The following is a 15,111-nucleotide window of genomic DNA, read 5'->3' as shown; positions in this document are numbered from 1 at the left end:
AAACATGTAAACCAACCCTCGCAATGCAAAAATAGACGTGACACACGCTCGGTGTGTATCCCTCGTAAACCTGAGTGCCTTCAAACAACAGTTCGTAAAACTGGTTTGACACAAAGCCGGTGAAGTTTTCTTGAATGGGTCGCCAAGAGTAGTAATAAGGAAGTCTAGACAGCACCTTAATAGGAATTAAAAACAAAACTTTTTATTAGTTTGGCTTGTCATCAATACCAACGAGCAGAGAATTAGATAAACAAACCTGAATCGAGTAGTTTCCATATGTTTGAGCATTTGAATGAATGTAGAAATACGAAATGAATGGATATATAGCGAGTGTTGTGAATGAGTAGTCAACACCACTGTTTGTAAAAGATTTTTATTATCGCATGGTGTTATATATATATGTATATATACATCCAATAGTAAGTTATATTTTACGACTAGTTTTTTTTATAGTTTTTATTGTATTTTTTGCCGATAATATCGGATACCTGCACGTTCGGTTGTATTCGGCCAGTGCACTCTCACCGTTTGCGTTAAAATAGACCTTGAAAATTAAACATCAGTGAAGAAGTAAAGAAAGTTTAAAATTTCTTACGTGGTTGCCCTCGTCGTACGTATTATTTCCACCATCACGGATGTGGTTAATCGGATAACTCCAATCATCGTATATATAATAATCAAAATCTGCCACGTGCCCGGTTAGATTTAACGACTCTATTCCATTTTTAATGCGTTCTGTTACGTGGATAACTGAAACAAACAACAAAAATTTATTGTAAGGCTAGGCTGTACAGTTTTGCTAAAAAATCTTACTCTCTGGGTTTGAGGATAACTGTGGAGGTGTTGTGCCTGAAATAAAATTTCATCAATTACGTAAATAGATTTTTTTGTATTCGCCCTGAAATGAAGCAGTAGTTAGGTAATTGTGTGATAATTTTATTTCAAGTTGTCATTCAGCCATATGAATTACCAAACCTTCTTTGCCAATTTTTATAGTTTGTTAATTGTAAATTTAAACAAACAGCACAGGTCAAGCTTTCGGTTATCAAATCAACCTTGTTTTGCCTGCATACCGTTAACTATAGCCGAGAGCATTGCAAACATAGTTTCTTCTAATTGACGTTGCGTGATTTGTCGACCTCGGTCCCAACTAAACAGAAAAAAAAGCATATTTTGACATTAAAACCTCCGTGGCAAAATCGTAAACTATGTATGATCATCACTTTCAACGTAAAAATTAAACCACAAATCTAGTGTAAACAATAAAAAAGTTAAACCAAGGCAAAATTATTAGGACCAGACTTTTGCTTTATACAGTGCAGGAAACATTTTCACTCTATGTTTTGTGCATTGCTTTTATGGTCGTGCTTTGTGCTGTAACTTGCTGGTATGAAAATGCGGCTCACGCTGAAAGCAACGTGTATCCGAACACCACATCGCTAGCATTTCCGTGAAGAACAGCTTTGTCCTGGATATAGATGGTATTTCTCCTCGTCACTGTGAGGCTTAATTCGCTTTGGTTCTGAATGGGTAGTTTTAGTTAAAATTTTCTTTAGGTTTCGTTTGAAAAAAATCTCTACATTTACCTGTTGTGCTATATAGAAAAACACTTCACATCCAGTTGGAGCAAATCCACCGTAATATTGAACGCCTTGAAACGATATGACGTAATTTTCGAAAATAGTTGAACCGGAAAAGATGTTACTTTGATGGTAGGAACCAAATCTTGACCACACCTTCATACATTCAATTCTGTGTTTACGTATGAAGCAACAACAAGGAACGTTAAATTGCATCTGATGCTTGGTGACTTGTTTCTAATTTTTAGTAATTATGATGTTTGAAAATGTCCCTCGGGCTAATCTTCACCTAGAATGTTGGAAATTATTTTCCAGGAAGCAGAACATACTACTTCATCCTGTTTAAGTTTACCTCGATATTGTAACTTTTTTCATGATGGTCAGTATTGTTGATGCAGAAAAATGCCGTGAATGGATGAATAGCAAGTGTTGTGAACGTGTAGTGGGAACCACTAAACAACAATGGCTTTAGAGTGAGAATGCATGAACAGAGTAAGGTGCTTTCGAGGACAATTAAAAAATATCTATATTTACTTGTATGTTCGGTTATACTCCACAAACCCGCCTTCTCCATCAGCAGCAAAATAAACCTGTAAAAGCTCCCATTATGATTCAATATCTTTTATGAATTTTTTGCTGAAAGTCTTACGCTGTTTCCATCGTTGTACATGTTATCTCCTCCATCACTTATCTTTCTCATATGGGAAGAATAATCATCGTATTTATAATAATGAAAGTCCTTAATAATCTTTGTCAAGTTTGCTAATCGCATGCGGTTTAACACATTTTCGGTTTTGTTGATCACTGAAACAACATAAACAGCTTGCATGTAAACAAAGAAAACAATGCCATATTTATGTACTAAAATTGTGAGGAAGGTAATACACCATCATTGCTTTGTCTATTCAAAAACAATACCTGAAGAAAAACACTTTGGTTATATGGACTGTAAAATTATAAGTGGAGGAAACACTTACCCCCTGAGTCGGGTGTTTGCTTAACGCTGGTAGAACCTGAATATATATTAAGTTCTTAAATAGCAGTAAAACTAGGCAACAATCGTCAAATCGCGAAACTATTTTTAAAAATATGTTTGCTGGTTTCTGCTTTTGCGCCAAACTTTTTGCACTGTTCGTCAAATGATATTTCCATGCGTGATGCCTTGTGTGGTGACATATTCCAAACATATAAGTTCAACACAATATATTTTTTTTATGAATTTTTGTACGAATTACGGAGGTTCTTGACTTTGTCTAGACTACATAAAGATGGCATACATTATTAAAAACAACAACAAACGGTTTCAAAGCAAACATGCTGGTACGCAAGTATATGCTTATGCTTGACTATGACATCATTTTGTTTTTGTACTTTTGTGTAGGATAATTGTGTACTTACTGTTTGTAATTGCGTCCAAGTAATCATGCATTGTAGCTTCGATTTGCAGCTGTGCAACAGGGTGACTAGGGTGCAAACTAAAATATGTCGTATAAACCATATTTATAATGTTTAAAAAAGCACTTTCGGCATAATGCTGCCTTTAACCACAATGACTTGTAACTTTAACTATTCAGATGCCACGAATTATTTGATAGTTTTGCAATGCTAAGGAATAAATATTGATATTTAGAAAATTACACAGCAGTAAATTTGCTACTGTCGTTGTTGAATACAAATAAAAAATCACTATATTGTACAGTAAACAGCAACTTCACCTAACATAAGTATTTCACGCTTAAAATTGGCTTACGTGGACAGAAGCGTGTAACCGAACACCACAAACGAGGCGTTTCCATTTAAGTTAGCGACACTTTTCCTGTAATGACCATATTGCCCATATCTACAAGCCCAGTAATACGTACTGCATTGTTCGGTGAATGTATGGTCAACGGCGGATGTGCTCTTAAAAACAACAACTAAGTGCAAATTTTACGTACTTAAACTGATAAACGTAATTAATGCAATGAAAATTATTATTTTTATAGGTTTCGCAGCCCAGGCATTGCAGCCTAGCGAGATCAGACACATTTTTCCTAGAGCGTTCGGTCTGGTTAGCCCAAGGTCGTGAGTTTAAACCTCACCGGGAGCTTGATTTTTCAGATCTCGCTCCGACTTGTCGGGAAAAGTGACTGATCCAGCTAGGCTGCAATGCCTGGGCTGCGAAGACTGTAAGCCTAATGATTTTGATACGATAGCTGTGATCGCCAGTAAGGACCCGCGCGGTGGGGCGATCCTGCCAATCATGCCATTGTATGAAACATTAACGTAATGTTTTGTTTCAATGCAAATGTGCTGCTATTTATTCATTTACATCGATTAAAACAATTTAGAAACAGTGGAATACGTCAGTTAGGCCAGCTCTATATAATCCTGGAGCTAGACCAACCACGTCACTTTCAACTGATGATGACATACGTTCTTGCCGAAACGTTTCAAATAAATAAAACATGTCAATGTTTTTAACAGTATGGGCCAGTCTCTTTATTCACAGAATTATGAGTAAATCCGTTAATAGTGTTTATTAGTGGAAAAAACTTGTTACAAAAATGAAAACTTTTATATTTTCTGTTTGTTTACCTCAGTTACGGCAAAAAAGACTTTGCACACAGTCGGTTCGTTGTTTTCGTAAAATTGAACTCCACGAAAGGACAACACGTAATCACCGTTGGAAACAGAACCAACAAACGTACTTGTTGAACGAACATAAATAAATTTCGACCAGACCTAAAAAAGAAATCTTTCTGTATTATTTTTTAAGAAAGAAAACAGTTACTGTCACACTGTCTGCTCGTATAATTCCTGTTTTTCGGTTATAAAATGCACGACTATGTTTGGGTAAATCGGTTGCGAGTATTTGTGAATGTTGTGGAGTTGCATGAAAAAAATTGCGAACGTAAATATGCGACGAGGCAATTGATACAATTACAAACGCTGTTTTGGCGGTTTCAATGGAAAGAATTATAAATAAATCTACTGTGACACAAATTTATGGAGTAAATAGACCTTATGCGCTGTGTAAACACATTAATATATTTTTGCCGTCTAATAATATCACATTGATAGCCTAATCGTATCATTGGTATGATAACACCTTGAGAAGCAATGACCTAGTCCAGAAAAATCAGCAACCTTCACACTACAATACATTTACATTCTTTAGCACTTAACTGCAACAATTTCATTCTTAAATCCACACCAAACAAATTAAACGCCCGTATTTGTTTTCAGTAAACTAAAAGGTCCAACCTAGTGCACCAAAAGTCTTGAATGTGTTTTGTTTATTAACATTATTGAGCTGACGATCTCATGGAGTCATATCGGAAGGATTCGACTTCAGAGTCATTGGTTGTTAGTCATTATTTGTCATTACTAAAAGTCATAATTTGTGGAACAAAAAACGTGTTTCTTTTTATATTACCTCAATGGAATAACTTATTTTTCTAGCTTTTGTCGAGTTGGAGTAAAAAAGCGCTACAAAGGGATGAGTAACAACTGTTGAAAAGGAGTAGTCTGTCCCACTAAAAAGTAAGAGCTGCTTTAGAGCATATAATGCACAAAAATAAAACATTATTTGTGCCTGCAAATACAGGCGAAATATATATATCATAAAGAACGTCAAACAAACGAGGATTACTTGCAGGAATGGAAACATTATTTGTGACTTACAAATAGGTTTTGTTATATTCAACAAATCCTCCATCTCCGTTCGCACGAAAATACACCTTCAGATTAAAAATACGTAGGTTATATTTTTTAAAAAGGATAAAACAATGTTTAATCTTACATAGTTTCCATCATAGAAAGTGTTGCTTCCACCATTAACTATTCTATTAATCGGTTCAGTGGTGTCGTCATATTGGTAGAAATTAAAATCCGTAAAGCGTTTCGTGTAATCCTTCGATTTTATTCTTTCCAATGCGTTCGTTGTTTCCTTGAAAACTTGAAACAAAACATATTTATGGCAATAAAAAAAATTTAAACCACACTACGAAAGTTTAAAATTGTGCATGCTTGTTTGTAAATGAGATCTATTCATGGAAATTGTAATCAGTAGCATAGAAACACAAACATGCTTGTCGAAGAAGGTCGAATTTTGGGCTATCTTAAACACCAACTATATTTAGGTATTGAAATCACGCTAAACACTAAATCTAAACAAAAAATAAAGATTTCTTACTATTTTGTTCTGGTGTTTCATTTCCGTTAACTGTGTCTGGAATCGAAAAGTATATTTAAGTATATTATTATGACATACTGTATTCTTAAACTTCATAACTATGCAAAATTGGTGTTAATTGCCTCAAATTGCATTTCCTTGAGTAATATCTGTTTACGGTATGCACTAAAACTTTTTGACCATAATTCTTTAAAGATTACCCCACAAAAGTTTCACAATATCTGTATTGCTTACGGTTTGTTAAGACAGACAACAAGGCTTGCATCGTAGCTTCCAATTGAGACTGGGTGATCTGATGACCAGGTACCATGCTAAAAATAGTTAGATTTTGAAATTTCGTATAATGAAAAAAAATTGAAGGTAATTAACCTATTAAAAGTGGGATTTTAGTTGAAGAAAATCATGTTTTGTAAAACTATTTACCAACACGTGGATCCCATAAGATTTTATGTGTAATTCGTTTTTCGATATACTGTTTTATATGTCCAGAAATTAGATAGTTTTTTTCTCACGTGGATAACAGAATGAAACCAAACAAAACTTTTCTTCCATTTCCGTGCAAGTTAGCTCTACTTCGTCTGTACCGACCAGCCCAAGTAGAACCTTCCTCGAAAGAAAAGTCAAACTTGCTTGCGTTCTGAAAAGTTTTTTCGAATTACACTTTAAAGCAAAAAATGTAAACAAACAAGAAGTCCCACTAGTTTGAGTCATTACTTAATTTATACCTGCGCAATGTAGAAAAATATTTTGTTCACGGTCGGATAGTGTCTTCGATTCCACCAATTGTAGTAATATCGCCGTTGGTAATAAATTCCTCGAAATGACAGCGTGTAGACCCGATTTGAAACTGATCCGGTAAAAGAGTTGCTGCCGTATTGAACGAGATTTGACCACACCTTTATAAAGCAACAAAGCGTTAGAAAAACACATGCGCTGTTGTTTGGAAACAACATAATTGCTAAAGTTTTATAAACACACATGTTCGAGCGCCTTCAAAAATCGTTTGTGGAAAAACACCAAAGCATTTTACCTCAAAATCCATTGTTGCTGCATATCAGGTTACCTGTTTGATCAAGGATTTGTATGGTACACGCCCTCGAAAATATTTTTGACGACTTCTAATGCGCTTACCTTAATTGCAGTGATTAAAAATAACGATTCAACCATAGAAAAATTCAAGGCGTGTACCATACAAGTGTATCATTAAAAAGGTAAACTGAATTGCTGCAACAATGGATTTGAGGCAAAATGCTTTGGCGTGCAGATATCAGGGGCAGTCGATAGATTTAAACGTACATTTTTGTTTTCAACTGTGAAGTAGTAGATACTGACTTACCTCAATAGAGTAAGTTTTGGATTCCAAGCCATTGGAGTCAGCATGCAGAAGCGCCAAAAACGGATGAACAGCAAGAGTTGTAAACGAATAGTTTGAACCGCTAAACAACACAAACAATTTATAGCTTATCTTACTTTTTTTCCAGCATTACCCGTCTTAAGTCTTACTTATAAGTTTGATTGTATTTAACAAATCCCCCGTCCCCGCCTGCTCCAAACCAAACCTGATAGCATGAAAGAATAATTTAGGAAGTGTGATGTCAACTTCAATGCATGTCTTACACGATTTCCACCGGAAAACATGTTGTCCCCACCATTGGCTATATAGCCAACAGGGTATGTTTGACCATCGTATCTGTAACGGTGAAAGTCAACCATCCGCCTTGTTAAATCCGATGATATGAAACGGTCAACCATGAATGATGTGTCTTCTGCAACTACACAGCAGAAACCATCAATATGCAAAATTAATATACGTGAAAATTGTGTAATTTACTGTGCACCAGTTAAAAATCGCTCACATGTAAAATTGGAATAGTAAAATAACCTGGATTGATGCTCTACATTGATTTTATATTCTTTAGTTCTGACCTACTGTCTAACATCAAAAATAATCTGAAGATGTTACTAACCTGGGTTCAGGGCTCGTTCGAACAAAACTGTTCCTAAAAACAAATTAAATTCAACAAACAAATATCCGCAATCAAAAACAAACGTTTTGCTGTTACAGCCTGGGATTTCAAACAAAAAACTAAACAAGTTGTTAACGGAACTACTAAACATATACCACAACAAGTAAGCCCAATTATAATTTCCTATACGTTATAACAAAAACACTTTACTGCTTGTTATGGCAATCAGCATATTCAGCATTGTTGCCTCCAGCTGCAATTGCGTTATTGCTCGACCAGGAACGAAGCTGTAATGTTCAAGTTCATTCATTTCTTACAAGGTATTGCTATTTTCATTGTATTGTTGTAACTTTATTGATTTGAAAATGACTTTTTGTTAACATCTGAAACAACCCACCAAGGACCAAACAGTTTTCAAAAACGAAAACGATACTTACGTGGACAGTAGAGTATACCCCAAAACACCAAATGTCGTATTAACATTTACCGTAGCTATGTATTGTCTGAAAACTCGGAAATGCTCCGTAAACGTAAAATCAAATTTCGTTTGATTCTGAAAACAAACAAACCTACAGGTAAATTGACTTGCTATTGTTTTGTTATCGCAGGATTTACCAAAACAAACATACTTTAAAATTTGCAGAAAAAAAGTTTGAGAAACACTGCCCCAAATTGACAGTTTTTTTGGCTATTTTTTGCCCAAAATAAGTGAATGCACTATACATGATTCGTTTACCTGTGTAATATAGAAAAAGACCTTACAAACTGTCGGATAATATCCTTCGTAGTACTGGACACCTTCGAATGTCAAAACGTAATCCCCGTTTAAAACGGAGCCAGAGAAAGTTGTACGTAAAGGGTGCTGAAAATATCTCGATCGAACCTTAAAGAAATATCTTTATACAAAAACAGTACATTAATCACACAACGTTTTATTAATAGCTCATGCGAAGAAATATGTCCACCAAATTAAAAACCGTTGTTATTATGTGTTATTCAAGTTATTTCTAAATGAATATAATCATGATTTTAAACAATAAATCATGATACGTTCCTCTTTACGTCCAGCATGACATTCCAGTTGTAGTATCGTTTTGCGAACGTTTACATGGTACAATAAAACTTGTTCAGTGCCATGTGACGTTGGTAAAATTTATCAAATTAATTGTTTGCAGTGTTTTTGCATTTCATTTGTAAGTTTGTGTGCTACCTCGATGGAGTATTTGTTCTGCATGGGCCTAGTCAAATTGATGTACAAAATCGACGTAAATGGATGAATGGCCAGTGTAGAAAATGAATAACCTGAACCGCTGTAGAAACAACACATACAAATCAAATAAAACGTCATTTCATCCTACAATACACTCACAAGTAAAGTTCTTGTGCTTTATTTTTGTTTTATCATGTATTGAGGTAAAATATAAAATATATTGTAATAGTAGCCTCCCAATAAAGGTTTCTTAAACTTACTTATATGTGCGGTTATATTCGGCAAGACAGCCATCCCCATTAACAAAGAAGTACACCTAAAAGCAAAAAAGCTTACATATATATATATATATATATATAAAGACAGCCTCACGTAATTTCCTTGATAAAACATGTTGTCGCTTCTGTATATCGAGTTGATCGGATAAGAGTAATCATCGTATCGATAAGGATAAAAGTCTTTTATATGATATGTTAAATTTGATGCCATGAGACGTTCTACAACAACTTGTGTTTCCGTTGTAACTATGAACATATGTTACAAATAAATGAAAGCAATAAACCAACGAAAGTTATTTGTAAGCTTACTGCGTGGGTCAGCTGACTGTTCGTCCAAAAGTGAACCTGCAAAACCGAAATTATTTTCAGTTTCTTCTTTCGCATGGTTTGCCAGCATTTCATGACATAAAGAACCTGACTTTACTTTATCTGCTACTCATAATATATTCACTGCATTATGTCATGCCGGTAACAATAATTGGTACAAATGTTCATAGAGATGCAATGTCGACACGGATATAAAATATAGAATTACAGTTGTATGCGAACTTGTAAAATAAATTGTTTAGTTCAATCAAGGCATGTATAAGTTATTTGACACATGACACATTGTATGATGTATAGTACTTTTACAGAACTAACATAAGTTTACTTGTCACTTACCATTGTTTAAAGTTGTAAGCAAGTCACGCATTATTTTTCCCAATTGTGGTTGTGTGAAGTCATGGCCAGGAACATTGCTTTATCGTAAAATAAACATGATACAATAAATGCGTCAAATTTACAGCCTACTATATGAACAATTTTTCGCAGTTAAAACTGAACTAATTGAAAAGCCATGTCGCAAGCTGACAAATTGATTGACGTCTATCTCAATAAATGACTTGTGTGAAGTAACTTACTTAGATAGAAGTGTGTAACCGAACAAAAAGTTGCTGACATTTCCATAAACTGTGGCCTTAACCCACTTGTTGTATGAATAATGCTGCGTAAATTCAAACCGATCCCGATCTTGTGTCTAAAGTAGTGTAAATTTGTTAATCATGGGCACAACTTTAAAAATTGATAAATAACGATAGTATCAATAAAATCACTGTTGAAATATAACAAAATAAACTAAATTTGGCTCACCGTAGTTATGACGAAAAACACATTACAGACAGTAGGGTAATGTCCATCATAATATTGTAAACTTTTGAAAGACAGTACGGAAACTTTATTTGATACTGAGCCGCTTAGAGAGGATGTTCGTCCAATTGAATGAAGTCTCGACCACGCCTATGTAAACAGTGTACATACTTACAATCGTTGCATCGAAAATTACCGAGGACAACCAGATATGGTACGGGCAATTTAACATTAAACTAACGTTTTATACTTAAGAAATGAAACATAGTTTTCCTACTGTGGGGACACAAGGTTACCTACGATCCTGGAGAGAAAAACCGTGCAGTTATGGTTGTGGGTTATATAACTGTCATGTTTTGTTTAAAAGGATTACAATGTCTCGCCTTAAACATGTGTTGGACATAGATAATACGAAATTACTAAATTTGACGTAACATATAAGGTGTGGAAGAACATAACAATTGTCACCTCGATTGTGTAACTTCTTTTTGTTCTGTCAGTTGTGTTCGTGTACAGAACAGCAGTGAACGGGTGAATGGAAAGCGTTGAAAACGAATAGTCGTAACCACTAGAAATATTTGTGTATGTGAAAAAGGTATCATGTATTCTCATTTACTTTTATTGCTAAATACTTACTAGAAGATTTGATCATATTCTACAAAACGACCAGATCCATTCAAGGCAAGATAAATCTGAAAATGCAAACATGAACTGTATTTTTTTCCTTTTTTTAAATAAATTATTGTTTACCTTTCGTACATAACACACCAGTTATTGGATAACAAAGCATCTCAGCTACAGGCTAGATTAAAGCCACTGTTTCGAGGGGTCGCAAAATTTTTTTATTTAATTAAAATCGGTGTCTAGGGAGACAGATAAGCCCTGACGTAGGGGCCATTTTTGTACCATGTAAGATACCAGTTTACTTTAGATTTTCGGTTTTAGACCATGTGTTTGCGAAAACATCCGAACATCATCAAATTGCTCTTTTAACACCTACGTAATTTCCCTTGTTAAGCATGTTCTCTCCGCCATTAGATATCATGTTTATTGGATGCGAGTAATCATCATATCGATATGCATGAAACGATTTTGCATATCTTATCCAATTAGTGGATCTCAGTCGTTCCAAAACAGTTTCGGTGGCGTTGGCAACTATATCATCAGAACATGTTAGTCAAACAACAGTAAATGCTACGCATAAAGAAAAGTAAGAATAATTAACCGGATGTATTTTGTTGTGTTTCATCGACTTGGTCAACAGTACCTGCAACAACAAAGATATTAACATGAAATAACCTTGCAGTATTCTCCTAACTTTTATCATTAGCATATGTTAGGTTTCTTGTTTGGTGTTGAATGACCATTGAAATAAGTATGATGACTGATATCGACTGCACAAATATGCAAAAACTGGTCGTTTCAAATAAGATTGGTCGCAAAGCAATTCGGTGTGTGTGCTATTTTTCTGGGATGCCTGATGACCGATTATATACTATGTTTTCATTTAAATTTAAACAGTGTTGTTGACATGCACCTCAAATTGTTGCATTTCACCTAGTGTTTACAATGAAAGCACAAAACATAAGGTTATAGATTTGCTTTACGAAGTGGTAATTTAGTGCAACAATTGTTAACTTTTCTTTGCCTCTAATTTTGCATGTAACTGCCACAGCGCACAAACAAGGGTTTTGTTTTGAAAATGTATGAACCAAATCATATCTCACCGTTGGTGAAGGTCATTAGCATATCAAGCATTGTACTTTCTATTTGTTGGTGCGGAATAGAGCGTCCCGGAGATATTCTGGTTTTTAAAGAACAGAAGTATCGTTGCTTTAAAAAGTTTAAAATATATAAGGAACGCAAGAATGTGGACGTTACTGCAGCTACGTGAATTTAGAAGCGTTAAATTTAGTAGTAAATTCGCCAAAACACTAAAAACCAACTTACGTTGACAACAAAGTGTAACCAAGGAAGTTGTTTGTTTCAGTCCTGGTAAAAAAAGAATCACTTCTTCTGTTTGGAATATTGGTGAATGTGAACTCAATGTCGGTTTGGTTCTAAAACAAGCACCAAGCTTGAGAGCATTCTTTGGTAGACCTAGTTCATATTTGCCTACGGAATTGTTTACGACGACAAATATTTTTTTCTTTATCAGCGTTCTGGTTTAAGTGTTTGTATTGCATTGTGGCATACTGCCTTATCATGTTACCGAATATTTTGTGGTTCACCTGTTCGATGCAGAAAAAAACTTCACACACGGTTGGGGTGTAGCCCTCGATATACTGAATTCCTTTGTATGATAGCGTATAATTTTCATAAGAAACAAAACCGGTAAAGGCATCAGTTCGGCTGTATGCACCGATTCTTGATCGGACCTAAAAATTGCGATTTTTATTCAGTAATAAACAAACAAGTTTGTTGCAGTGTAAGCGACAGAAAATGCCCGGTTACCTTTATGGAATATACATTGCTTCGATCATGGGAGGCTTTGATGTGAAAAAACGCCAAAAATGGATATCCGGTGAGGGTAACAAAGGAGTATTCATGTTCGCTAAAACAATGGCACAAAACATCAAATAAAACAGAGTATGAACAATTCTCTACCCATATATTTTATTTTAAATAAAGTTTGTTTCAAGTAGGATATAAAAGTCAAACGTACTTGTAAATATCATTATATTCAGTTGACGAACAGTTACCATTCACGCTGAAATAAACCTAAAAATGAAAACAAAAGCGTAAGCTTGAGGATTATTTACAGAAGAATGTTTACTATGTTTCCATCATTGTACATATTTTCTCCCCCGTCAACTATTCTTTCTATGGGAGAAGAATAATCGTCGTATCGGTATTCGTAGAAGTTCTTTATGTGTTTTGTAAAATCCCTGGATTTCAGTCGTTTCAAGATTTCTTCTGTTTTGTTGTCATCTAAAGAAACAAGGCATTCACAACGACAATAATCCTAATGTAGCCGCAAAATTATTAATATGGTCTGTACTTACTATCGTGGTTTAACTCTGGTAGTTGGTTTTTGATGAAATCTACATGACAATAAAGTTTTTTCAGCAACAAATCAAAAAATATAATAACCTCGTGTTTCTGAGTCTGGGAATATGAACAATAAATTGCAATACATAATAACTATAGCCACCCGTCGGTACAATTTACCATTATCACAAAAGATGGCTTATATATTTTTTACGCCAACGGATGCTGTCAGGGTTTGAGTCCCGTTTAGCTTCTGCTGCATTTTGGGTAATAAAATACTAATTCTGGAAATAGTCTTACCTGCTTCAGTCAGAGTTGTCAAGGTATTGAACATTGTTGTTTGCAATTCACATTGAAGGATTTCACGGCCTGGTATAATGCTACAATAAAAATACAAAGAGTTATTTTCAGCTAACTGATTTTTTTTTTAATCTCGGGTAAGTTTATTGGTTACCGAACGTTTTTGAATGCCATTTGTGTCGGTTGCAGTTTAAATATATACCATTTGATTGTTCACTTACACCTGTAAAGTTCTTTTAAGAACTATCAATGCGGTAGTGTTGTCTACAAAGTTATGTCTAATCACTTTTTCGACCGGGATGTCGCAACTCATAAATACAGGATTACTAGATCTACTATATTAGTTTATGAAAACGGGAAGGTTTTTTGTTTTGCGTTGTTAACCGTGGCTATTGGTAGTATTTCTAATTATAGGCAACACAAACTTACGTTGATAACAGCATGTAACCGAAAACAACATCCTTTGCATTTCCTTCAAGTGTGGCAAAACTTTGCGAATTTTGTCTTTGGTCGCTTCTGGTTGTTGGCCAGAATGAAAAGGCAAGATTGTTTTCCGTCTGCACAAAACGGTTCACACCATGACTTCGTTTCAATTTAATTTAAATTTAAGTAATCTGTCTTACCCGCGCAATGTAGAAAAACACCTGAATAACACTCGCTGTATTGGCTCCAAATACTTGACCTCCACTAAAGTGAAGCACGTAGTCCCCGTACTTTGCCGTTCCGGAAAAGTCTTGATAAGTTCCTGCACCGTCTGCCCCAAGATCCGATTGAACCTATTGGAAAACAAGAATGTTAAATGTGTTTACATTCACCTGAAAATCGTCTGATGTTCTCCACACTCAGAAATAGTCACGGGGCTACAGAAAACCGCACTGGTGGGAATTGGGTTTGCGTAGCGCTTACCTCAATGGAATATCTTTCACTAGAGTTGTTTGTCGAATTAATGAAGAAAAATCCAACAAACGGATGAGTTGTGAGTGAAGAAAATGAAAAACCTGGTCCACTGCGATTTTAAAAATACGATCAAGCAGAGGTTGTGTCTATTTTAAAAAAAATAAACTTACTAATATGTTCGGTTGTACTCAGCCAGAGTGCGACTATTGTTGACGGTAAAAAAAACCTGTCAAATAAATTTTAATTTTGATGTAATGAATTCAAATCACTTGGTTTGTGTCGGGTTAACCTACTTGATTTCCGCCGTCGTACATATCACTCCCCCCGTCAATGATAATGTTGACGGGTGGCAACGAATAGTCATATACATAGTAATGAAAACCATTTATATCGTCCGTCAAATTGGTCGTTTCAAGAAGCTGTAGCAAATTTTCGGTTTTGACTTCGACTGTGAAAGAAAAGAAGGTCATTCGAAGAAGAAAACACTAATACCACCTAACAACATTCGTACCGGCAAAGTGATTGGCGTTTTTATGCACGTGTATAAAGAGATACGTAATGCAATCCGTGATATATGTTTGTG

At 35.1% G+C, this 15,111-nt stretch overlaps 1 protein-coding gene across 3 annotated transcripts in view; it reads right to left on the bottom strand.

The window, feature by feature from the left end:
* The window catches only part of LOC145917457 (uncharacterized), a 29,699-nt gene that overhangs the window by 14,260 nt on the left and 328 nt on the right, over window positions 1–15,111 (bottom strand). For all 3 annotated transcript variants that reach the window (XM_083002950.1, XM_083002948.1, XM_083002949.1), the window contains exons 3-55: window positions 14,822–14,976; window positions 14,699–14,754; window positions 14,538–14,637; window positions 14,255–14,407; window positions 14,061–14,188; window positions 13,632–13,711; window positions 13,346–13,384; window positions 13,117–13,271; window positions 13,006–13,061; window positions 12,795–12,894; window positions 12,572–12,718; window positions 12,291–12,400; window positions 12,068–12,144; window positions 11,566–11,607; window positions 11,341–11,495; window positions 10,977–11,032; window positions 10,809–10,908; window positions 10,344–10,490; window positions 10,115–10,230; window positions 9,876–9,952; window positions 9,522–9,557; window positions 9,307–9,458; window positions 9,195–9,250; window positions 8,935–9,034; window positions 8,461–8,607; window positions 8,162–8,277; window positions 7,935–8,011; window positions 7,725–7,757; window positions 7,375–7,529; window positions 7,261–7,316; window positions 7,094–7,193; window positions 6,483–6,653; window positions 6,270–6,394; window positions 5,992–6,068; window positions 5,758–5,793; window positions 5,365–5,519; window positions 5,247–5,302; window positions 4,999–5,098; window positions 4,158–4,304; window positions 3,331–3,482; window positions 2,979–3,055; window positions 2,558–2,593; window positions 2,230–2,384; window positions 2,115–2,170; window positions 1,933–2,032; window positions 1,587–1,736; window positions 1,407–1,522; window positions 1,074–1,150; window positions 814–849; window positions 596–750; window positions 489–544; window positions 257–356; window positions 17–175 (exon numbers count right to left, since the gene is read on the bottom strand). In XM_083002950.1, the coding sequence (XP_082859076.1) occupies window positions 17–175; window positions 257–356; window positions 489–544; window positions 596–750; window positions 814–849; window positions 1,074–1,150; window positions 1,407–1,522; window positions 1,587–1,736; window positions 1,933–2,032; window positions 2,115–2,170; window positions 2,230–2,384; window positions 2,558–2,593; window positions 2,979–3,055; window positions 3,331–3,482; window positions 4,158–4,304; window positions 4,999–5,098; window positions 5,247–5,302; window positions 5,365–5,519; window positions 5,758–5,793; window positions 5,992–6,068; window positions 6,270–6,394; window positions 6,483–6,653; window positions 7,094–7,193; window positions 7,261–7,316; window positions 7,375–7,529; window positions 7,725–7,757; window positions 7,935–8,011; window positions 8,162–8,277; window positions 8,461–8,607; window positions 8,935–9,034; window positions 9,195–9,250; window positions 9,307–9,458; window positions 9,522–9,557; window positions 9,876–9,952; window positions 10,115–10,230; window positions 10,344–10,490; window positions 10,809–10,908; window positions 10,977–11,032; window positions 11,341–11,495; window positions 11,566–11,607; window positions 12,068–12,144; window positions 12,291–12,400; window positions 12,572–12,718; window positions 12,795–12,894; window positions 13,006–13,061; window positions 13,117–13,271; window positions 13,346–13,384; window positions 13,632–13,711; window positions 14,061–14,188; window positions 14,255–14,407; window positions 14,538–14,637; window positions 14,699–14,754; window positions 14,822–14,976 (5,369 nt within the window). The remainder of the gene's footprint in view (window positions 1–16; window positions 176–256; window positions 357–488; window positions 545–595; window positions 751–813; window positions 850–1,073; window positions 1,151–1,406; window positions 1,523–1,586; window positions 1,737–1,932; window positions 2,033–2,114; window positions 2,171–2,229; window positions 2,385–2,557; window positions 2,594–2,978; window positions 3,056–3,330; window positions 3,483–4,157; window positions 4,305–4,998; window positions 5,099–5,246; window positions 5,303–5,364; window positions 5,520–5,757; window positions 5,794–5,991; window positions 6,069–6,269; window positions 6,395–6,482; window positions 6,654–7,093; window positions 7,194–7,260; window positions 7,317–7,374; window positions 7,530–7,724; window positions 7,758–7,934; window positions 8,012–8,161; window positions 8,278–8,460; window positions 8,608–8,934; window positions 9,035–9,194; window positions 9,251–9,306; window positions 9,459–9,521; window positions 9,558–9,875; window positions 9,953–10,114; window positions 10,231–10,343; window positions 10,491–10,808; window positions 10,909–10,976; window positions 11,033–11,340; window positions 11,496–11,565; window positions 11,608–12,067; window positions 12,145–12,290; window positions 12,401–12,571; window positions 12,719–12,794; window positions 12,895–13,005; window positions 13,062–13,116; window positions 13,272–13,345; window positions 13,385–13,631; window positions 13,712–14,060; window positions 14,189–14,254; window positions 14,408–14,537; window positions 14,638–14,698; window positions 14,755–14,821; window positions 14,977–15,111) is intronic.

Source organism: Ascidia mentula, chromosome 1 (genome assembly GCF_947561715.1).
Source record: "Ascidia mentula chromosome 1, kaAscMent1.1, whole genome shotgun sequence".
In the NCBI taxonomy this organism is placed as follows: domain Eukaryota; kingdom Metazoa; phylum Chordata; class Ascidiacea; order Phlebobranchia; family Ascidiidae; genus Ascidia; species Ascidia mentula.
This window is presented reverse-complemented; position numbering and strand designations above follow the sequence as displayed.